The sequence below is a fragment of the Bos taurus genome, chromosome 12 (genome assembly GCF_002263795.3).
Source record: "Bos taurus isolate L1 Dominette 01449 registration number 42190680 breed Hereford chromosome 12, ARS-UCD2.0, whole genome shotgun sequence".
Classification (NCBI taxonomy): Eukaryota; Metazoa; Chordata; class Mammalia; order Artiodactyla; family Bovidae; genus Bos; species Bos taurus.
This window is the reverse complement of record NC_037339.1, coordinates 32059261-32083550: the sequence shown is the minus strand read 5'-3', so window position 1 is coordinate 32083550 and position 24290 is coordinate 32059261. Positions and strand designations below refer to the sequence as shown.

The following is a 24290-nucleotide window of genomic DNA, read 5'->3' as shown; positions in this document are numbered from 1 at the left end:
CCCTCCCTCCCTCCCTCCCGCTCTCTCTTCCTTCTTTCCTCCCACCTCCTTTCCACTAGGCTGCAGAGGCGGGGAAGACCCGCCACCGGCTGGCGTGCGGAGCCCCAGGCCGGCGGCCTTACGTGATTAACGAGTGTTTACAAGACTCTATTAGTAATGACACAGACACCAATGGCTGGAGACGTCGAGGCGCAGCGCGCACCCGGCGCACAACCCCTAGAAACACGATTTGCATTTTAAAAGATTAGGGAGGAGGGGGGGAGCTCTCGAGAGGGCTGCGACCCATCACAGCTAAATATTCAAACCTTTATTGTTAAGAGCTTCCTCCTTCCAACCTTGGTGCACTTTAACCTCCAATCACAGGTTCAAAGAATGAAATCAAGAGACTTGCAAAAGGGGGTGGAGGGGTGGGGAGAGCTATCTTGGTGGGAATCGGGGTTTAGGAACCGAGGAGTTGTGTTTTTGCATTTGCAGGGAAGGGAGGGGGTGTCTAGAAGAAGCTCCTTCCATCCCAAAGAGAAAAAGGGAAGCCATTGCTTTGATGACAGAGTTTCGGGCCAGCCTGGGAGGTGACGGGTGGAGCCGGGAGAAATAAGCCTGTTCCTTTCCCCTCTGTGCCCCTGGCCAGGCTGACTGTGCCCCTCAAACAACTGTCACCGCTGATCATTTGTTTTCTTCCCTAGGGAAACAGCTGGCCCTCCACAAGAGATAAATTAAGACCCTAGTTGAAAGTCATATCTCCGAGTTCATCTCACATTTGGGACTCAAATTAAAGCTATTACTTTTTTTGAAAAAGCATTTACACTCCAAATTCAGAAATCTTGACTGCAAACCAAGAAGAGAGTGGTAGTAGTCAGGCTGCTGGGAGGGCGGTAACGGAGGGGAGCAGGAGGGTTCGCTAGAGTTCTGGTGTTTCTTGAGCTGGGTCCTGGTGTGTTTGTTGCCTGTGAAAACTAAGCAAATTACACTTATATGTTTATATACTTAAATACGTGGTTTAAAATCAGGAAAAGGGACTCCAGGATTTCTGCTAATGTCTACCTAGGTATATATATGTCATACAACATACCAATGGCTTAAAACCATTCTCATTTGCAAAGTAAAACATATCTCCAGAGAAAATAGTTTTTCATCTCCAGGGGATGGGAAGAGACCCCCGAGCCATCACTGATGATTGTTTCTGAAAAGCCCCAAGTGGGGAAGGGTCTTGGATTTGGAAGCACTGTGTCTCGGGCTGGAAGTGGCGGCCCTGGGGACCTGTACTGCATGGCCTGGCTTGGGACCCGCCAGGACAAGTCGGAGGACAGGAGCTCAGGGCGACCAGATTCGCTCGGGCAGGTGCCCATCTCAGTTCAGCGACCTCGGGGAGTGGGGCCTGCGGCTGCCAGTCTACCTCTGTCTGCTCCGAGTCCAGACGGCGCTGCCAGCCTGGGATCTGAGGATCGGCCCGGGCAGTGGGCTGCGCAGGCGGACTGGGTGGCTTTGAGCGCTCCGGGAACCAGCGGGGCGCAGTGGCTCTCCTGCAGATCCACCCTTGTCGTTTCTCGCCGCCGAGCAGTCTCTGGTGTTTGTCACTTCCTCGTGTGATCTCTGGAGCTCCATCCAGTGTCCTTTATCTCCTAGATCTTCACATCTCCCCAGATCGGGAATAGAGCGGGTCTTGTCATCTTCTCCACTTTACAGAGGACAGCCGGCTGGCCGCAGAGTTCCGAGAGGCCAGGCCCCAGCAGGATCAGGCTTCGGATCTCCTCCTTGCTGGTCCCTCCTGTCCTCTGTGTTTCCTAAGGAAAGAGGTTACAATGGAGGAGGGCGGGTGGTAACAAACTGGGCAATCAACTGGTGAAGGCTGTGGCAGATCATCCTTGTGGATCTCCCCGGGCCTGGCCCGGATAACTGAGTGTCATGGGACCTCTTGAGAAATAAAATAGGAAACAAATTACAAAGCCTGTTACAGAATCCAAGTCACTGAGTTGGGAGGGGGATCACGGGGTTGGGGGGGTGGGAAGTCTGTGGACCTGGATGAGGCCGGGATGTGGGAGGTTAAGTGGTGGGAGCATTGCAGACGTTTGATCTAGCAAACATCTTCCTCCTCTTCCTGGGAGACACAATCCTTCTTTCCGCCTCCACCTCCCCCCACCCCCGCCCCGCCACCCCCGCAGCCCCCTCCCAAGCCTCCAGCTCTGGAAGCTGAGGCCCAGGCTTGCGCCCAAGTCTTCGGAATGTGGGCATTCTTTGGGACAATCGCTTTATTGGGGACAGCCAGCCCCCTCCACCCTGCGGTGGCCGCTTCCTGCGTTTTTATGGCCGCCGGCCGCTGGCTAATTGTCCCGGTTTTCCAGCTGTGTCTCCGCTCTGCCCTGGAGAAAGGGCCCTGGCCTGCCTGCCCAAATGCTTTGGGAGCGGCCTGGGTTGATCTGGCCCCAGGGGTCACACCAGATCTCAGAGAGGCCCATGCTCACTTGGCGTGTGGGGTGTGACGCCTGGAGAGAGGACACTGGCTGGTGTCCTTCATGAAGAAATGGGCCCTCATGGCAGTAGCATGGTCCCTCCATGGTTCTGGGCCCTGGGCTGGGGGTGAGGAGAAAGGAGGCAATAATGATGTCCTTGGACAAGCTCCTTGGAGTAGAAATATCCCCTCATGTCTGGGTTGCTCCCTCAGCCAAGAGGGGGCCCATCTGGGTTCCTGCAGGGGCAGGCTGTTGGGAGCAATCAGGGAGGGGTGCAAGGTGGCTGATGGGAAGAGAGCCTGGTGTCTTTTCATCACCATGGCTTAGCCTCTGAGAGCCCTTTGTCGGGTTCCTGACCCCTGGAAACCTGCTCTGGGTGGGGGAGGGGAGGCAGCTCCTCCGGGCCTCTGGGTGCAGGTGTGTGGCCCTGGGGGAGTGCAGGTGCCACGTGGGACAGGCCTCCAGCAGAGACCAAGGTGCCTGGTGCATTTCTTAGAGCCTCTTGGCTTGAGCTGAGAATCACCCTCAATGGTTGTCCCCAGCCTTCACTCTTCAAGGCTCTGGCCCAGCCTACCAGTACCTGGGTCTCCAAGTCATAGGGAAGTTTGGGGCTGGGGTGGGGCTGGGCCTGAGGCTGTGACCCCATGGAGCTTGAGTAGGCTGCTTAGGGCAGGACAGGGTGGGAAGAAAGAAACCAGGTAAATAAAAGGGTCCAGAAGACTCCGGGGCAGGCTCCACTTAGGTTATCAAAGGGACGTCTCTTTGTTACTGACAGCGTCGGGGCCACTCCACATTCCTCCGAGAGGGTCCGGGCTTCCAGAATCCTGGCTGCTGGCAAGGGCAGGGGCACTGAGCCGGGTGGGGAGCAGGAGGCACCGGAAGGGGCGGGCCATTCTTCCAGGGAGATGAGACACTCCTTGAATCCACAGATCATTGACAGGGCTGCCTCTCTGCTCAAAGGTCCCCAGTGTTTGCTCCAGCCTGGGGGGGAACTCTGCTTTTCCCCGTATTTGTGGCTCCTGGAACTGGGGCACCTGTGACCCTTGACACCTAGGTAGGGCAGGCTGTCTGTTCCACCTTAGCAAGCGAACCTACTTTCTGAAACCCTTTCAGATCAAGGAAATGATCCAAAGAGCGCTGCCCTTGCAAACTCCCTCTCTTGCCCTGCACAGGAAGCTTTCAACCTGCACTGACCTGAATTCCCAGGAGAAATAAGGAAGAGCAACAAGGAAGAGTGTTGTCTGATAAAACCATTCAGCTTGGCAGTCTACACTGCTGTGGGAAAAACTACTCGGTCGCTGTGTAGTTTGGAGTTGGAGAGTTTTGGGGCCAATAACGGCACGAAGTCAGCAATCCCCTCACATAAAGGAAGCCTCTATAAGGGGTGGTTTGACCCCCCAAGAAATCCTGCCCTGCAGCTCTGCTAACATCTCTGGGAGGGAGATCAGTCACAGTGTCCTCTCTGTAGGGTCTCCCCAGAGTCCGCCGCCTGCTCAGTTCCATCAGGCCACAAAGGAGCACAACGTGTTCATCCTGAACAGCAGGGAGGGGCTGCAGCTGCCCACAGCTGCCCGGCTTCATTCACAGACTCGTCCCCACCCAAGGGAGTCAAGAATGTTCCCCCCAAGCAAACTGAGTCTCTGGTCCTGCCTACCTGCGGGAGAGTTTCTGAAATTGTGGGAGGTCATCGGTGGGCTAGATGTTTAACACTCAGAGTGCAGGAGAGTGGATAAAACAGTGAGCTTTCTCATCCAGGGCAAGAAATAATTTTTCCCCCCTCCGCTCAAGGAGAGCTAGGAAAATAAAAAGCCTCAGACGAAGGGCTGATATTTGGGTGCAGAAATCTGGTTTTGCCCACTAGCTGCAAATTATGGGAATAAATGGTGGTTGCCCATTTTCTTCCCCCCACCCTCCCAACCCACCCTGCTAGAATCAGTCTGTGGATGTTGTACGACTTGGTCTAATTCTGTGTGATGCGTGAGCACAGAGCAAGAATTGAAAGCCTGAGAGGGAGCGCTCACTATGGAGAATACCCAGCCCCCGGGCCAGCAACACCTAAATGCTATCACATGGCTTTGGCGCGGAGTTACCGCTTGTTCCCTTACCGATGTCTCATGCCTAAAGTGATGACCTTTGTTTGTCATATGAAAATATGTTCCTGGGAAGCCCTACACAGCAGGCTGTATGTGGCAGAGAGAAGGGGCTCAGGTAAGGGTGCAGCTCTCCTTGGGTTACCGGGCCCATTGGAAGCTACTCTCTCAAGAGGAAAGTCGAAAGTGAAGTCGCTCAGTTGTGTCCGACTCTTTGCGACCCCATGGACTGTAGCCTACTAGGCTCCTCTGTCCATGGGATTTTTCAGGCAAGAATACTGGAGTGGGCTGCCATTTCCTTCTCCAGGAGATCTTCCCAACCTAGGGATTGAACCTGGGTCTCCCGCATTGTAGGCAGACGCTTTACCGTCTGAACCACCAGGGAACTTTGGTGCGGGGTTGTGGGGGTGGGGGTGGGACAAAGGAGTTCATGTCTGTAGCCTTTGCATTTTACAAAGGAGCACTCTGAGGCCCAGAGAGGTTGGGTGACATTCCCAAGGTCACACAGCTAGCTGTTCCGGTCACTAACATTAAATGAGCTATATACAGGTGCATTCTTTGTAAACAGGAGCACTCTGTGCAAATGTTAATAATTACTAAGGCTTTGGGTGCCACCCTGGAAACCGCCTCCCCAACCCCAAACTGACTGGCGTCATGCGGGAGGGGGGAAGCCAAACTCCCCATCCCCACCCCACGCACCAAATAGTTTGAAAACAATCAGGTTGAGCTGTTGTGACAATTCTGCTTTCCAAGTCCTATTTATTATATTTCTCCCTTTCAGGGGCACCTGCTAATTGCAGTGTATAAGTTTATTGAATTGAACTCCATCCAGATGTTTCTTCAGTTGCCAACAAAAGTATCCATCTATCCCACAGTAAATTACTTTCTGTAAAAGAGCTCATCTTTATTTTTTGAAAGGGAACCCACATCCTGTGGCTGACCCCTGGAAATGTGTCAAATTCAAAATGAGTAAAGGGAATGCAAAGAAATCAGCTTGTCTTTCTCACCGTCCTCTACTTCCCCAGCAGTGTCCCTGCACCTTTTTGGACACACGGCCCCAGAGGGTCGTACTTGTATGGGTGGCGGGAAAAGGCCACCCATTCAGTTTCCCATCACATAGGTGAGTGGGACCTGGACTCGGCAGTTCCCAGCGGGAGCATTCTCCTGGGGCTTGCGGCAACGCTTGCCGGTTGGTCTTGAACATTTCAAGGGGGAGTGACAGTGGGTGAAGCAGCACCATCTCGGAAGGCAGTGTGTGTGGAGGGGTTGAAGAGTTACTGAAACTGAAATCAGCTCTTTGCTCTCCGACTTTTCTTAGAGTTGCCGTCGTGCTTTTTTTTTTTTTTTTTAATGAATTAGTTAAGTACGGGTATTAACTATTCACCCCGGAAACTGCACCACCACTTCTGCACCCTCTTCCCCGACATCTCCCGGCCACCCAGCGGTCCTGGCTGGTGGCTTTGCTGAGGCCCGAGTCCGAGCCCGCATGCCTCCGCTGTCCGTTTGGTTCGTTTCCCGCATCCTGCGCACTGGGAACACAGAAACCAGAAAGCATGCCCAAGCCCAGGACACCACTATCTGAGCCAAGATGTGGCAGAAGAAAACTGCCCTGCCAGACCTTGGCAGCCTCTGGAGAGCCGCCCGCAGGAGGACGGAGGTGGATGTGGGGTGTCCAGGGTCTTCCCCGTGCCCCCGCAACCCGTCCTCTGCCAGCGCTTGGGGCTTAGGTAGAGACTCTCCCCTTTCTCCCCCAGCTCCTTTGAAGGGGCGGGTTCAGCACGTTCCCCCACCCCGTATGCCCTCCTGAAGAAACAAACAATTTTGCAAACAAGCTGTAAGCCCTCAAAATGTTAACAGTGTAATAGTAGACACCAGATGGTGCCTGAGCCCAGCAAAATGCAGCTCCTCACCTCTAAAAATAGGGCTTTGGATCCGGCCCTGGGGATTCCTGCTTGTCCTAGCCTGAGCATATTTATATGGGGGTCCCTCTAAGAGGTGGGCTCACCCTAGGGTTGGGCAGGGTCCCTTCAATATAGTTTATTATTCTCAGTCTCAGGCCCAGCCCTTGGTCCTTGTATCCAGGGCCAGAAAATCTTCTTTGTCAAACAGCAGGTTTCTTGCTTGTGTCAGGAAAGCCCCCAGGTTACCCCCGCAAGAGGGAGGCAGGCGTCTATCCCCAGGCCCAGGGGCCCCACCTTTGCACCCAGGTCCTTTGTAATAGACACCTGGTGTTCCCCCATCCAGAGAAGGCTCTGGGGACTCCCCTGGCCCTGCTGCCAGCCCATGGCAGGGGAGATGCTGGTCAACAGCGACGGTGGGGCCTCAGCTCACCTCCTGGCTTCCCCACCTACTGCTGTCCCCAGCCTCCGGCCTTCACCCTCACCACTAGCAGGCAACACCTGTAAGTTGGCAAAGGGGAGCAGGGTTCCTGGATTAAAATTCCCGTGCTACCATGGTGGCTTCTCTCCGTGGAATTTAGCCCCCAACCAAAGGTGCTGCTGTCCTGCTTTTTATGGAAAGATTTTATTGCTCCTGTTGCCCTGCAGACCCCGGCTGGTCACTAATGGAGGTTCGTGTCTTCAGAAGGGCCAGTTCTGCCTTCATGTCTTCCTCCCTCTGCGGTGAGGAGAATGGCATGGCTTGTTTCTCCTCTGCCAACAGAAGCCTAAGGAGCGCTTGTTGGGGTTTGTTGGACCTTCTGGTGGGTGTGACTGGGAGAGAGAGAAAGGTGGTGGGCTCCTGCTGTGTGAGCAGACACACTAGACACCAGTTCTCTGGGGCTCTGGAACCCCGGGTCCGGCCTCTTCTGGCCAGAACCGATTTTCCTCCGTTCCCCGCTTTATCAGTTCTATAAGGCCCCGGACCTTCACGGCCATCCAGCTTGGAGAAGCCCCACTCCTAGCCTTTTCTGCCGGCCCCCACCGGGTGCCTCCGCAACGCCGGCCCCCGTGGGGCGCTCTCCCGCCCTCCATCCCCGCAGGCCGCTTTGTCAGTCCCAGCTCAAGCTCCGCGGTGTTTGTCCAAGTTTCAGAGAGACTCCTTCCACTCTCATGGAAGTGTCGGCGCAGCAACTAAGGTGGGAGAAGAAGAAGAAGAAGAAAAACAAAAAACAGACAAACCACTGGAGAATAAGATTCCTTTTTTGTCCGTTTTGTTTTGCGGCTGGGGGTATAGCAGGAGAGGGTGCGGGGCCAAAACGAGCTGGATAAGCGCTTTGGAATCCGCATAGGCAGGTGGTGTCAACGGGCCGCAACGGGAGTGAAGAATTGGAGCAGTGAGCTGGATACATCGGTGGCAAAGCCCGAAACTATCAACAGATATTTTGGCAAAGGGTGCGCGTGTGGGGAGGGGGACAGAAGGGCTCGTTATTCGTGCGACTGTCTCGATTCGCCCCAGCCTCCGTGCGCGGGGGTGGACTTCGTTCCAAGCGCATCGCGCGCGCCCACGGCCCTGGTGCGTCCCGACGTGCGTCCTGGGGTCCTCTGCTGGCGCGGCCGCTACGGCTGCTCCCCGAGCAGGTCGGCGAGACGCAGGTGGCAGATCTTCTTCACCTCGCCCAAGGCGGTGCGCAGCTCCTGCGCCGGCGGGCAGCGCAGCCGGCGCGCCAGCTCGCGGGGCGCCGCCGCTGGGTCGCTGAGGCGCACGGCGAGCACGAAGGGGAAGCCGAAGCGCGTGCGGTACTGCGCGGTGAGCTCGGTGAACCGGAGCCGCTCGGCCGCGCCCAGGTTCTGCAGGCCCGCGGCGCTCTGCTCCCGCTGCGACTCGGCGGTGAGCCGACCCCACGGCAGCTGGCGGCCCGCCAGCTCCGGGTGGCAGCGCAGGACGCCTTCCTGGCCTGCGGAGAAGCACAGACATACGGCGGTGGGAGGGTGTTATCGCGCCCCGAAGGGCTTCGGAGAAAAGCAGGGTCCCGGAACGTGATGAGGGGCACCTCGGGGCGCCCAGTGCACCCGCCCCCTCCAGCTCGTCCTGAACCCTGCGCCCCTCCAACCCCGCTTCACTCGGCCTCGGCCGGGGCCCCGGGGGCGGGGCGGGAAGTGACAAGTCTGTCCTTTGAGACCTTGGGGCCAGCAGAGCGGCGGGGAGCGGCCGCGGAGGCTCGGAATTTACGACTTGCTCGGGAGGGAGCGGGGACGCGATAAGGGAACCCGAGCGTTTCGTATCTTTTCAAAGTCCTTTGCTCTCAGGGGGGCTTTGATGTCGGAGAGGGCCGGACACAAGGGCCTGAAGACTTCCTGCAAAAGCCACGGAATGGGTTTTGCTCTGGAAAGGAGACTGGCGGGGAGGATCCACAGGGATAACATCCTTGGAGCTTGGCAAATAAATGCCCAGGGTTTTGTGACCCTAAGTGTGAGCTCTGAGCTTCTGGAAATCAGGCGTGCAAAGAGCTTTGCAGATGATTAACTGCTAAGAAACCCATTTCCAGCCGAATCCTACGGCCCTTTGAACGAAAGTGGCTTCCTCCTTTTAGGAAAACAGCACCACTCACCACCCACCGTGACTGAGGCTCGTTTCCCTTCTCCCACGGTAGATCTCAAAACAATTCTTGGAGAACAACCTTTCCTGGGAAGGCAGCTTCTCCTCATCTCCGAACACTGGCCTGAAATTGGCCACCCGTGGTGTGAGTCCTGCGATTTCAAGTCCTAATCCAGGGGGGTTTTCCTGAGCCCTAGCCAATCATTTTACTTAGTTCTCTAAAGGGAGATTTAGAATCCGTGGGGCTGGGCAAGACTTCAGATATGCTAAACAGGGAACCCGATGCGAACAATGGGGCTGATGACACCTAGCTTGCTGAGGAGTGGCAAGGATTGGAGACAATTCACTTACCCACACAGCACCTGATGCTAGCAGTTTTTCAATAAATAGCCATATTACCTGCCCTAGTAAACTCAGTGTAACTGGGCTGCCCTGCGGCTGGAAGCTTCTGTCCCTGGGGCTGAGGACAGGTGCGGGGCTCCTCTGGAAAGGAGGGGATCACTGATTGACTCTTCCTTTAATTAGGGTATAAACTCTCCCTGCTTAAATCTTATAGTTTCTGCCCAATTAAAGGATGACTGGGATTGTTGGCTTGTGGACCTGTGTCCTGAGAAGTGGGAGAACTGGGGTGGGGGGAACTTCTGCACTGAAGAGAGGCTTCATCAGAGGCTCAGAAAGGAGTAGCTGACCTGCCCAAGGTCACTGAGCCAGGAAGCTGCTTGCGTGGGGCTCCTGGACTCCAAACCACTGGTTTTGGAGCACTGACTGCCCCTTCAAGATTAAAGGTAGTTTAAAATGAAACTCAGGTCACCAGTAATCCCATTTTGGCAATACCCCCCATTTTAGAATACCTCTCCTGGGCCTTGCAAAACTGGGGGGCTTGGTCCCCGTGTCCAGCACAGCTGGGTGATGCGAAAAACGTAGGTGATAAAGTCCCTACCTGGGTGCCCCCAGCCCTGGGCTGGAAGGCGGCTGTGCTGTGGAGGCTGCCCAAGTCTGAGGCTGGGTGCCCCCTGAATCCGCTCCATACCCACCTAGTCTGGACCCCCCCAAATGGGCATGGGCGGCGGGGGTCTGGGAGGCTCACTGGCCCTGACCGCCTGCCCTGCACCCCATCCTTGTTTATTCAGATTTTCAAAGGGGTGAGGAGGTAAGGGGGCTGGGACCCCGCCTTCTCACTGAACTCAGCGTCTCCCCACCCCACCCTCCCCCCATTTCTTACTCTGCAGAGGCCTGGCTCCAGTGCAGGGAAGGAGGTTTTTGCTAGGAGGACCTGGCCGGGGGTTGGGTTTGTCCCCCGGTGGCCCCAAGCAGAACCCTGGTCCTGTGGGTGGCCGCCCGCATCCCAGACCTGCTTCTTCTTTCTGGCCCTGACACCTGGCCTCTCACTCCGTTGGGCTCTTCCCTCTCTTGAAAACATCACCTGGGGTTAATGTTTGCCCAGGACTGAGCGTGTTTTCCGCTGGTGGCAGGAGACAAGGGGGATGAGAGAAGCGCAGAGCAAAGAGAAGAAAAGAGATCAGAAAAGAGGATTTACACACACACACACACAGAGCAGTCAAATGTAGGTAAAGGAAGATGGTGCAGGGAGGCAGGGGAGGCAGGTAGGGAATGGTAGCTCTGGAGAAATAGAACCTGAGCCCGTTGACCCAAGGACTCCATCTTTATTGCCCCAAACCACTGATACGCCCCTTCTAATCCTTCCTGCCGGACAGCTCTCTGCCCCTTCCAGTGCTGCATCCCCAGTGGCCTTAAGCCCCAGTAGGAGGCTGGAGACCACGCCTGGGTACTCCCCACCTCCCCACCTCAGCCCTGCAGTCCCCCTGCCTGGACTGTCCAAACCTGGCTGGGTGTCTCACTTCAGGCCTTTCAGTACTGTCTGTCCTTCAGTCGCTCCTAAAATCTGAGACAGCACCGCCTCTGCCATTGGCATGGCACGGTCTGGAGATGCAGGTGTGGACAGACACTGTTTGCTGCGACCACAGACCAAGAATCTCTGCCCCTTGAAGAGTTCCTGGCACGGAGCCGACAGTCCTCATTTTATTAGCAGACAGTGGTGGCCGCTGAAGAGCAGGGGGTCGGCCTGGAAGCCCATCAACGTCCTCCAGTGTCCCCACACTGTCCCAGCTGGTGTACCCTCCCTCCTGTCCGGTGCATGGCCTGGGCCAACCTCTCTCTCCACTTGTGTTCTGGGAGCCAGCGCCTCCTTCCATGTAAAAGGCTACAATTTCAACCATCAATCCACCCCCCCACCCCACCCCCCTCCCCCCCCCCCCCCCCAGGCCTGCCCACCATCACTGCCACTTCATCAACACACAAACCGGCCCTAGAAGCACTCAACCCCTAAACAAAAGGAGCGCCCTCTCTTGATTGCCTGTGGTCCTCTAGTTCCTCCCTGCCTCTCTGCTCCTCCTCACAGCACAGCTGTTCCAGGGGATTGTCTCCTCGGCATTCCCACTTCCTCTCCCCACCTCCCAGTCTCACCCCATCACACTTCCAGCCCCACCGGCCTGCCAGGCTGCACTCCTCGGGTCACAGGCGACAGACAGCTTGCTCAAGCCAATAGCCAGTGCTCTGGCCTCTTCTCTCTCAGCCTCTTGGCAGCATGTCATGTGGTTGGCCCTCTCTCCTTGGAAGATTCCCATCATCACTTATTCTCATCACTGGTCCAGATCAGCGACACAAGTGCTCCCCGACTCAGTCCTCACACCTTCTCCCTTCTGATTCACATGGATGCCCTAAGTGTTCTCATCTAGCCCCCTAGCTTCAAATGCCATGGATTATTTCATGACATCTGGGTCTAGTCTAGTCCTCGGCTTTCCCCTGAGTTCCTTTGTTATGAGCCACCTGAACACTCAATATTGTCCCCTGGATGGTTATTTGGCATCTCAGCCTTGCCAAGCTCCCATTCTCCATCCTGTCTTCTCAGTGCTGAACTCTTCCTCGTTGCAGAAAACAGACCACCACCCACTCAGTTGCTCATATAAAAAATACAGGTGTTATCCTTCATTTCGGGCTTCCCAGGTGACTCGGTGGTAAAGAATCTGCCTGCCAATGCTGGAGCCACAGGAGATGCAAGTTTGATCCCTGGGTTGGAAAGATCCCCTGGAGAAGGAAATAGCAACCTCTCCAGTCTTCTTGGCTGGAGAATCCCATGGACAGAGGAGCCCGGCGGGCTACAGTCCGTCTGGTCACAGAGTCAGACACAACTTAAACAACACAACAATCCTTCATTTCTCTTTGTTTCTGACCTGCCTTCCTGCCACAAATCTATCAAAAACACCTATTGGTTCTAACTCTAAAATTCTTCCTGAAAATCCAGCCACATCTCTTCATCTCTCCTGCTGCAACCCTAGTCCACCTGACCATCACCTCTCGATTTTACTGCTACTGCAGGCCCTCCTATGGACGGAAGAGCCTGGTAGGCTGCAGTCCATGGGGTCGCTAAGAGTCGGACACGACTGAGCGACTTCACTTACATTTTTCACTCTCATGCATTGGAGAAGGAAATGACAACCCACTCCAGTGTTCTTGCCTGGAGAATCCCAGGGACGGGGGAGCCTGGTGGGTTGCCGTCTCTGGAGTCGCACAGAGTCGGACACGACTGAAGCGACTTAGCAGCAGCAGGCCCTCCACCTGACCCCTTTCCTCACATCTCTCCACTCTCCACCATTCTCCAACTGCCTTGGTCTTTCTTGTCACTTCTTAAGAAAGACCTCTTTTATTACATATGTTCTATCCTAATACAAATGTTCTCCTAGTTTCTAGAATTGAAATGATCCTTTTTATGTATGTTAATCCTGCATCTCTTCACTGAAATGTCAGCTCATTGAAGGCAGGGACTTGTCTTGTTCATGGCTCTATCTCCAGGGCCGGGGACAATTCCCCAGGGAAGAGTAGGCACTTAGCAAGTGTTTATTGACTGACACTCTGGGGAGAAAGTGCTGTATATTTGACTGAATGAACACATCTTAATAGCCTCATATAAATACCTTATAGCCTGCATTGAAGGAAGTTATCGGTATCCAAGTCTTTGATGCTTTCAACAACTATCTTCTGAAATAAATATTAAGTAATGAATCATGGCATTATTGCTATTCTGAAATACCACAGAAAGATGCATGATTAACTGTTATGACATTTTTATTGCTCTTTGATGTTTAATACAAATCACTATTGAATTTGTTCATTATTGGCCGTGTGTGTGTGTGTGGGGGGGTGTGGGTGTGGGTGTGTGTGTGCGCGCGCATGTGAACCTTCTTCCCTTTATTGTTGTCATTCCTCTGGCTTGGGAATCAGGAACTGATTGGCTTGAAAAGGTATTTTGCCAATTAGTTTTGGAGCTAAATATTAGTCCTATACTGCCACCTACTGGTCAGTAATCACCATAGTGTCTCCGAAATGAATAGGCAATCTTGGCTTACTCTTGAAACAGAATTTTCCGTTTTCTTTAAATGGTAGAATGTTTTCTTAGACCATCTAAAACAAATCTTTGACCAGATAGATCATCATAACCTGAACATCTCTATAAGGTCCCTTTTAGTTTTAGGATTCAAAGACTCTGTTACACCCAATTTGTTGTTTACTATCTAAGGAGTAAGTCGTCCCCAATGGCTCAGTGGAAAGAATCTGCCTGCAATGCAGGAAGAAATGGGTTCAGTCTCTGGGTCAGGAAGATCCCCTGGAGCAGGGAATGGCAACCCACTCTAGTATTCTTGCCTGGGGAATTTCACGGACAGAGGAGCTTGGGGGGCTATAGTCTATGGGGTTGTGAGCAAACATCCAAGAAGAAAAGCTAGACTTTTACTTGATTATTTTAAAAACTAATTTAAAATAAATTAGTAGGGGAGGGGACTTCCCTGGCAGTCAATGGTGGGGACTTCACCTTCCAATGCATGGGGTGTGGGTTTGATCCCTGGTTGGGGAGCTAGGATCCCGTATGCCTCTTGGCCAAAAAGCCAGAACACAAACAACAGAGGCAATATAGTAACAAATTCAATAAAGACTTTTAAAATGGTCCACATTAAAAAAAAAAAAAACAACTTAAAAAAATAAAACCCAGCAATTCCCCGGTGGGATTCCCTGATGGGATTTTCACTGCTGCTGCCCGGGGTTCAATCCCTGATCTGGGAATTGAGATCCTGCAAGTCAAGAAATGTAGCCAAGAAAAAAAAAAAGATAAAAATAATAATAATAAAAATAAAACCCCAAATATCTGGTACATCAAGCATTAACATTATTGAATAAATCAGTGAATGAATAGATGAAGTCCCTAGAAACTGTTTCTAGATTTTGCCTTTGAATTTCCAGAAAATTCTTCAAAAGCTGTTGGGTTGATTATCAGGGTTTGTCTCAGTTTTCTTATCTGTAAAATGGGGATACTAATGATAATCCTTATTTTATAGGATTATTATGAGGATTAAGGGAGTTAGTAAATGCCAAGTGTTGGGAAAGGTGCTTAAAAGACAGCAATAGTAAGGGGAAAATGCATTTTAGGGGTTGTCATCATTATTTCCACCACTAACTCTGCTTGCTTAATGCCATGAAGATGATTAGATAGGAGGAAAGTGATTAGAGAGGGCTGCACTCCCAGCTGCCCCAGGCAAGTGTGGCCACCAGCACAGGGCTGAAAAGCAAGCTCTACCAGCAGAGAGGTCCCTCAAAGAACTGCCTGGAGTGCAGAAGCAAGCAAACGCCCAGGTGGCTCCAACTCCCTCCAGAGGTTTTGTCCCAGTGACCGCTTGGAAAGTCACCCCAGTTAAAGTGTGTGGGGAAGGGTAATGCCAGGCTCCACCATCTTTCAACATCCCCTTAGGAACGATTTCATTCATTCCCTTGGCAAACTTCGATCATGTTCCAGTGTTCTGTCCACTGGGTGGGATGGGATTCTCACACTGGCCCAGATACGGTGGGTCCCTCGTGTTTGCAGCCAGCTGGCCTGTGGCAGGGGGTTGAGGGGTGGGGGTGGGGGTAGGGGGGCTGCAGGATCAGCTTTGGACAGGCAGTGCGTGAAGGTCAACAGGGCCCCTACATTCCTACTTGCGGCAGGTGTGGGATCTAGTTCCCTGACCAGGGATCAAACCCGAGCCCATCCCCTACACTGGGAGCTCGGAGTCTTCACCAATGGACCACAGGGAAGTCAGGGCCTCCACATTCCTGTCAGCTTGGTTTAATCCCCCATCCTCCCCTCTTCCTGAATGTACCTAAAATGAAATAAAGGAGCCCCTTGTTTGGGAGGCTCCCTCTGACCTCTGGAAACCTCGCTGGGGCCGGGTGTCAGAGCCCTGGGCTCACAGGCCAGGACTTGTGCAGAAGAGCACCGCGCCTACAGCCCAGCTCCCTGTGGAAGCCCCTCTGTGAAGACAGCCTGTCCCCTCGAGGTCCCTCAGCCAGTCCAGGCTTCTCCAGGGACCTTGAGGACAGCCCGGGAGGCAGCCTCAGCCGCTGACCTTTGGCCTGTGAACCCCTGGGAGGCCGTGTGTCCTTCTGACTCACCTGGGATTGGCCTGGCCCCAAACTTCCCTCCTCTCCCCACCCTACACCCCCAAGGGCCTCCTTTTCTCTCTCCACCCAAAGGAAATTGGCATTTTCTACCTCTTTCTCCAGAGGGATTTCTTGAGACTTCTGTCTTTCCCCCTCCACCTCACACCCACAGGGAGCTGCTGACCTGAGGGACTCTACTTCCCTTAGCCGCCTAGTCCAAACCGGCCCTTTCTGGTAAAACATAAGCCATTCTCTCTTTCCCCCCAGGCTCCTCAGATAGTCCGATAGGGAGCAGTCTCCTCTCCAGCATACGGGACATTCCCAAAGCCAACGCAGGGCTGGGGTGGGGTGGGGGGGCGGGCACTAGCCTGACCTTTGGTCCCTGAGCAGCTTTGAGGCCAGAGGAGGCGGTTGCCTCCTCTTTCCTGGTAACCCCAGAGCTTTAATATTTAACAGCCAGTTTACCTGAGCCAAGGAACCTTCTTTTACTCTACTGTCTGCTTAACACTGCAAGGACTTGACTCTCTTTTGCAGAAGTCTGAAGAAACTCACCAAGCCTTACAGCAAAAATAAGTAAATGTGTATACCAGGGATAAACAACTAGGCTCAAATATCTCAAAACAGTTTGATAACAAAGAAGAAGTAGACTCACAGATGAGAAAACTAGAGGTTACCAGTGGGGGGTGGGGTGGGCAGGAGGGGCATTATGGATGGGGGAGGGGAGGTGGAGACGATTGGGTCTAAGATCCGCTCTGGAATATATCATACAAGACGGAGAATACAGCCAATATTTTGTAATAACTAAATGGAAAGTAACCTTTAAAAATTGTGTTTAAAAATAAAAACAGCCACAAGACCTCCCCTCCCCCCATTTTAAAAGAAATCTTTTTTGGCCACACTATGGCTTTTGGAACATGAGTTTGAGTAAGCTCCATGAGTTGGTGATGAACAGGGAAGCCTGGTATGCTGCAGTCCATGGGGTCTCAAAGAGTCAGACATGACTGAGTAAACTGAACTGATGGCTTGTGGGATCTTAGCTCCCCAATCAGGGTTCAAACCCAGGCTCTTGGCAGTGAAACCTGAGTCTTAACCACTGGACCATCAGGGAATTGCCTCCCCTATCTTTTTGATAAGCACATCTGAAATCCCTCTGTCAGCGTCCAACCCAAAACCTTACCTGACAGTGGAAGACCATCAATAAAGGCAAAAAAGTGCTTCTCTAAATCTCCCAAGCCAGAGAACGGGCGCTTGGACCAAACCGCGGCTGCGATCAGAGGACACCTCTCGATGACATTTCCAAACACATCCACAAATTCTCCAAAGTCCATGGAGTTGACCTTCTCAATGTCCATGGCTTGTGCTCCAGTGGCGGTGGCAAGACTGGGCTCCCCTCTGGGTGAGTGACTGACACGTCTCTGCTCGTCGAGTTATATTTGCTGAATGCACAGGCTTGGTTTGTTTTGTTTTTTTGCAACACCAGCTTGGCATGTTTTAAATGCCTCTGGGAAAAGCAGAGATCCAGAGTTCTTGTGCAATCAACCAACACGGGCTTAAGGTCTAATCCAGGGAGCAGAGATCTTGCAGAGGGGGAAACGTGTCCAGCCAAACTCTTCCCACCATCCAAGCAGGCAGAGGCCATATTCAGCCTCAGCATTCAAGCCAGTTAGCCTTCTGGTGCCATTAACATTTTAGCCTGCCTGCTTACTGTATTTGTTTCATGACTGAAGGACTGACAGCAAAGAAGTCAAGGAACTTTGCTTTTCAAAGAGGGTAAGTCTGGTGCCAGAAGTACCATAATTACAGGCCATGTCTTCGAATATGGAGGAAGATAAATATGTATAGGCACACCCATACACACACATGCACACGCAGGGCTTCCCTGATAGCTCAGTTGGTACAGAATCAACCTACAATGATACAGGAGATCGCCTGCAATGTAAGAGACCCAGGTTCAATCCTTGGGTTGGGAAGCTCCCCTGGATATGGAAATGGCAACCCACTCCGGTATTCTTGCCTGGAGAATCCCATGGACAGAGGAGCCTGACAGGCTATGGTCCATGGGGTCACAAAGAGTCAAAGGTGACTTAGTGACTAAACAACAATCATATGCGTGTGTGTGTGTGTGTGTGTGTGTGATGGGGTGGTTAAGTTGTGTTCACCTCTTTGCGACCCCGTGGACTGTAGCCTGCCAGGCTCCATGAGATTTCCCTTGCTCGAGTGGGTTGCCAACTCCTTCTCCAGGATCTTCCTGACCCAGGGATTGAACCCATGTCTCCTGCATTGGCAAGCGGGTTCTCTACCACTGAACCACTAGGGGAGCTGATATGTATTGCCTGTCGTATATGTTGCATAGATATGTGAACACACACTGGATGCTGTATCATGTGTGAAGTTTTAGGCAGGCAGCCCAGTGTGGAGGGCCTGGTCCCAGGAGAGCTTGGATCCAGGCTCTGCCCCCTGCTAGTTGGCATTCGTCAAGTTATTAAACTTTTCTGAACCTCAGTTTCTTTGTCTGTAAAGTGGGGATAATACAAGTATTTGCCTGATGGGATTTTTGCAAAGATAAAGCAAGTTAGCTTAGCAGAGTGCTCCTGTTAACATCGCACTGCAGAGGTGTCGGCTGATACAATGTTGACTGCAGGAAGTCTGCAGAGGACCAGCCACAGAACATCCTCTGCTGTCCTTTCTGCCACCAGAGCCAACACAGCTCTTTCCTGTCCCCCCAGGTTCCCTGCAGACAGGATAACAGCCAGTGTGAATTTATTTCCCATCTCCCTCCCCCAGCACCCTCAAAGCTGACTGTCCGGAAGGGAGGGTGAGGTCTGTCCAGCAACTGCACCCCCAGCCCCTCGCAACCCTTGCAAGTCTTACTCCCCTCCTGGTCCCCGGAGTGAGCAAAGGAGTGGGGAACTGAAGACAGAGCAGAAGGCAAGGGAAAAAGGGTTCCCCTCCTTGTGCATGACCCTTACCTTCCTCCGCCTGTTATTCTGCACACAAAGGGTCCTTCTTCCCCACCAAGCCCCAGGCACTGGCAGCCTGGGCCTGGAGCCTGGCGGCTCTCAGCTCCTCTGAAGCAGTGGGAGAGATAGACATCTGAATTTGCAAGTGGAAACTTCTTAGCTCATGGAAATGCTGATATGCACAGTGGGAAGGGCCTTGCATTTGGGGCAGAGACCAGGAGCCTAACCTTTTATTTGGTGTTATCTGTTGTATAACAATGGAACTCCAAACAGCCTACTAAAATAGGAAGCCTTATGCTCTGCTGTCACTTTTCCAGGGAAGAGTACTGGAGTGGGGTGCCATTGCCTTCTCCGAGGAAGCCTTAGGGTTAAGGTATTAAACAGTCCTGGACACTAAGCAATTGACTTCCCAGGTGGTGCAGTGGTAAAGAATCCACCTGCCAATGCAGGAGATGTAGGACACACGAGATCCCCTGGAGGAGGGCATGGCAACCCACTCCAGTATCCTTGCCTGGGGAATCCAATGAACATAGGAGCCTGGCAGGTCCATGGGGTCACAAAGAGCTGGGCAAGACTGATCACAAAACCCACCAAAATCCAACCAAATTCCTGATATGGAACTTGGCCAGCTAGGCCACCAAAGGACCCTGGGCTCAGTTAATGTTGTCTGACTCCTCCAGTCAAATTGAAGAAATGTAAAGGCAATGGCACCCCACTCCAGTACTCTTGCCTGGAAAATCCCATGGACGGAGGAGCCTGGTAGGCTGCAGTCCATGGGGTCGAGAAGAGTCGGACACGACTGAGCGCCTTCACTTTCACTTTTCACTTTCATGCGTTGGAGAAGGAAATGGCAACCCACTCCAGTGTTCTTGCCTGGAGAATCCCAGGGACGGGGAAGCCTGGTGGGCTGCCGTCTATGGGGTCGCACAGAGTTGGACACGACTTAAGAGACTTAGCAGCAGCAGCAAAGTGGTCAGAGGTCAGGGCATTCTCACCCTAGCAAAAAGTTAAGTTACTGAACTGTATAGTATATGTAAGAGAATTGTATGGTATTTGAATTATATATCGATAAAGCAATTATTTTCTTTTTAAATTTTACTTTATTGATTTATTTTTTAAGATTTTTAAAAATATGGACCATTTTTAAACACTTTATTAAATTTGTCACAGTATTTCTTCTGTTTTATGATTTGGTTTTTTTGGCCTCAAGACATGTAGGATCTTAGCTCCCCAACCAGGAATTAAACCGGCAACCCCTGCATTGGCAGGCAAAGTCTTAACCACTGAACCATCAGGAGCATTCCAAAGTTGTTATTTTCTAAAGTTAATTTATAGAGAGATGTAGCTTCATAATTTCCATTTAACCTGTAAGATATGATTCTTATGTCCTGGGCTGAATGTATTATTGTATCTGAGTTTATTATAATTTTTCTTTTAAGGTAAGAGACTTTTAGCAGTCCATGGAGAAAATTCTTAAACAGTCAAATTTTTATTTATTTATTTTTTTTCAGTTGAACTGTTTCAAGCGTCTGTTCCCTTCAGTGACAACGCTTATGTTTCCTTGAGCAGAGCTTAGGGAGATAATTTTTTTTTTTTTGGATAGGCAGACGTTTTCTCAATAGGATACACCAGGAAGGCAAATTGCTTTCCTGAACCTACTTTTAAAATTTGAGACAAATTGGGAGTTGGAGCTCCTGTGATCCTCCTCTCACCAGACTCCTTCCATTGGCTGAGCCGAAGCAACGTGAAGTTCTGGCTGAAGGAGCCCAGAGTGGTCGCTGAGGCCTGAGGAAGCCTCAGGCATCGGGGATGGGTCAGGTCTGCAGTTAGTATCTTGGTGGAGCCAACTAAGTGACTTAACCTTCTCGAGCTTAAGCTTTGGTTTCAGTGTTAAACTGTCACGGAACAAGCTCCTACCAGCCAGTTTATTAAATGAGAAAATCCATGTGACACCTTCAGCACAGCTCTGGAATAGTGTTATGGACAAATCAGTATAATATACAGAATTTATCAGAGTGAACCTTGAGGACATTATGTTACAAAAAGACATATACTGCATGATGCCACTTATATGAAGTTCCCAGAGTAGCCAAATTCAGAAGAGCAGAAAAGAGGACAAGAGCCAGGGGCTGGTGGGAGGGGCACACAGAGAATAGGGAGTCAGTGTCTAAGGGGGACAGCTTTGGTCTGAGAAGATGAAAAAGTTCTGAAAATGATGGTGAGAATGGTTGCTCAGCAATGTGAATGTAATTAATACCACTCCGCTGTACACTAAAAGACGGCTAAAAGGTATATACACTACTATATATAAAATAAAGAAATCAGGACCTACTTATAGCACTGGGAACTATATTTAATATTTTGTAATAACCTATGATAGAAAAGAATCTGAAGAATATCATATCTGTAGCTAAGTCACTTTGCTGTACACCTCAAATTAATACAACATTGCTAATCAACCATACTCTAATATAAAAGAAAAAATAAACTGAAAAAAGAATACATATACATATACACATTATGTAACTGAATCACTTTCTTGCACCTGAAAATAAGGCATTGTAAATCAACTATACATCAGTTTAAAAGGTGGCTCAAGTGGTAAATTTTATATTATGTATATTTTACTGCAGAAAAAGATCAGCAGAGACTTTTCTGCTTCTTTAAGATAATTGGAATTTTAATACATGTTGGGTCTCCAGGAGCTAAAAAAAATATGCTTTTCCAGGTGATAACTGCCCCTCTTTTTTTTTTTTTTTCCAGTTGCTGAGGGTGGTACAAACAGTTGTTGTCTAGTCGCTAAGATGTGTTTGCCTCTTTGTGACTTCCTGGGCCGTAGCCCGCCAGGCTCCTCTGTCCATGGGACTCTCCAGGCAAGAGTACTGGAGTGGGCTGCCATTTCCTCCTCCCGTGTGTCTTCCCGACCCAGGGATCAGAACCTGCGTCTTCTATGTCACCTGCTTTGACAGGTGGGTTCTTTACCACTGAGCCATCTGGGAAAACAAATGTTAATTCTGACAAGTCACTTATTTTGATGGAAAGGATAGTGGGCATGGCAGGTGAGTTCAGACAAACGCTATGGAGCCGGTGGTCCTTCATGAAGAGCTGAAGAGTGAGAAGCAAGATCAGGAAGGAACTCAAGGGGTGGGAGGAGCGCTGAGGTGGTAGTGAGGTCACCTAGGCATCTTCTTGCTATAGACTAGCCCCTCAGGGTGCTTTTCTTCCTCCTGGAAATCTCTAAGAAACAGAGCCTTTGTTTTCAGGACAGGAAGCCAGTCCAGGCTCAGACAGCATGAAGCAGAGCAGGTGCTCCAAGAATATGGTCAGAAGTACATTCTGGGGCAGATGAACGCAAGGTGTAGAAGGCAGTGGTAAATTTCAGGTCCCAGGAGAGAGCCCGACCCCAGGCTGCCCCACTACCAGTGTAAATAATGCACATAAAATGGACTGTCATTCCCACAGAGGGGAATAAACAAAGTCATCTGCATAGAGGGTTATTCTTCCCTCTAATCAACGGGTTGGCTTTTTCTTTAATTCTGCTTCTTAAAATTTGCTCTTCTGGAGGCAGGCCTGGAGTCCTGGCGGCCAGGCTGCGGTGATGAAAAGAGTAGTGCCAGGGTGCCACCTACTGGCAAGACTCCTACAAGGGCTGGGAGGCAGGGGCTGACCAGGAGGGAGCGACACCCCGGCCGCAAACTCCGGGAATCATTAGTTGTATTCTGACACTTTTTAAAATGTGTAGTCATGTCCGGGACAAAACTTGACCCAAACGAAAGCTGACTTTGTGCTAAGAGCTGGGTTTAAAAAGAATCTAATTTCATTTTCCCTTAAGAGGTTATTTATTTTTAAAATTTTATTGAAGTCTACTTGATTTAAAATATTGTGTTAATTTCTGTTGTAGAGCCAAGTGAAAAGTCATACACACATATATTATTTTTCATATTCTTTTCTATTACGGTTTATCCCAGGATGTTGAATATAGTGCTCTGTGCTATACAGCAGGATCTTGTAGCTTATCCATCCTGTTATACTGGTTTGCATCTGCTAATCCCAAACTCCCAGTCCTTCCCTCCCCCACCCCCTCTCCTAAAAGGTTTTGAAATGCCATCCTTCCTTGGATTAGGAGTTTGGGATTAGCAGATGCAAACTATTACGTAGAGAATATGGATAAACAAGGTCTAGCTGTAGAACACAGGAAACTGTGATAAACCACAATGAAAAAGAATAAGTGAATAATTAACTGAATCATTTTGCTGTACGGCAGAAATTAACAGTGCATTGCAAATCAACTATGCTGCTACTGCTAAGTCGCTTCAGTCGTGTCCGACTCTGTGCGACCCCATACACAGCAGCCCACCAGGCTCCCCCGTCCCTGGGATTCTCCAGGCAAGAACACTGGAGTGGGTTGCCATTTCCTCCTCCGATGCATGAAAGTGAAAAGTGAAAGTGAAGTCACTCAGTCGTGTCCGACTCTTTGTGACCCCATGGACTGTAGCCTACCAGGTTCCTCCATCCATGGGATTTTCCAGACAAGAGTACTGCAGTCGGGTGCCATCACCTTCTCATCACTATACTTCAACAAAATAAGGTTAAAAGATAAAATAAATGCCATCCTCCCTAAGAAAAGATTGCCTTTTCAATATCATAGTTGGTACATACAAAAGTTATGTTATTAAGGATAATAGCATGAGGAATTTTTTATCTGTGAAGCCATGACCCCACCCAAGCCCTAAAAACTTCAAATGTCATCATGTGAAAATGAGTAAATAGTGTTAATTGTATAATCACAACTCCGTGTAACATCATGAGTGAATCTCAGCATTATGTTGTTTTGTGTTCTTGTTTCTAAAAGGAAGTAGGCTCTGGAAGTCTACAGTGTATGACACCTTTTTTTGTAAAGCTCATGACCATCAGCTGTTCTTCACCCAGTCTAGGGGCAGGAGTCATGGAGCCTTTCAAAAATCTGATGAAGGAATCAGCCTTCTTCAAAGGAAAATACACACAGGCACAAGCAACATATCTCACAGGGTTTCAGAGGTTCAGGACTCCCATTAACTCTCACTCTAAATCTGCCATGTAAACAACTCAATAATGAACATTTCTATAGTAGAAATTTTATTTCCATTCATAAAATATATCACTAAATAGCTGAAAAAGTTACATATTATTTTAAAACAGATTTAAAAAATCATATTAGCTTTTCCTTAGCAAAATGCTTTTGTCTTCTGTATTTACAAGAGTATACTATACTTCAGGTAGACAATTTTCACTCAAGCCAGCCTGGGAAGGCCTTTGGATGAAGGTAGATGCTTCGGTAACGTTATCAGCTCTTCTTGCCTTGTGCAAAGGATGACTGGATTTTACAAAAGTCCCTTTGGAAACAAGAGTAAATACAGAGAGCTTCTAGAGAAAAGTCCAGCAAAGCAGCAGTTGAGAATATATTTTCACTTAGTGATGAAATTAATCTTATTTTGGTAATCTACACAGCCTGTTTAAGGTAGGCAGGGGGGATGAGGTCCTTAAGACTAAATCGTTTCTCTAGGAATCTTCACTGTGAACCTGAGGAGAGGGTAGCCCCAAGTCCACCTCTCTGCTGTAAGGTCGCCTGTTTTGGTAAACAGAAGGACGCTCTGAAACACGGCCATCCATGTTCTGATACATCTGTGTGTGGGAAAGAGATGGACACACATCACCACCTAATGACTAAGACTGCCGAGTCACACGTCTACAGTGCAAATTGTTACTTGCTTTTATTACATATAGATCATAGAGGATAGTCTATATATTAATGGACAAAGCAAATGCGGTCCTTTTATTAAGGGAGAAATCAAGTC

General features: G+C 50.5%; 2 protein-coding genes across 4 annotated transcripts in view; both read right to left on the bottom strand.

The window, feature by feature from the left end:
* Positions 1-7658: 7658 nt before the first annotated feature.
* On the bottom strand, positions 7659-16878 carry URAD (ureidoimidazoline (2-oxo-4-hydroxy-4-carboxy-5-) decarboxylase). Its single transcript, NM_001099703.2, is given in 2 exon segments — positions 7659-8372; positions 16674-16878. Coding segments are annotated over 2 exon segments (513 nt in total). The 5' UTR covers positions 16849-16878; the 3' UTR covers positions 7659-8034.
* Positions 16879-23548: 6670 nt separating this feature from the next.
* Positions 23549-24290, bottom strand: part of FLT3 (fms related receptor tyrosine kinase 3) — a 69899-nt gene continuing 69157 nt past the window's right edge. For all 3 annotated transcript variants that reach the window (XM_025000075.2, XM_025000076.2, XM_025000074.2), the window contains one exon: positions 23549-24117. In XM_025000075.2, the coding sequence (XP_024855843.1) occupies positions 23995-24117 (123 nt within the window). In that variant the 3' untranslated portion in view covers positions 23549-23994. The remainder of the gene's footprint in view (positions 24118-24290) is intronic.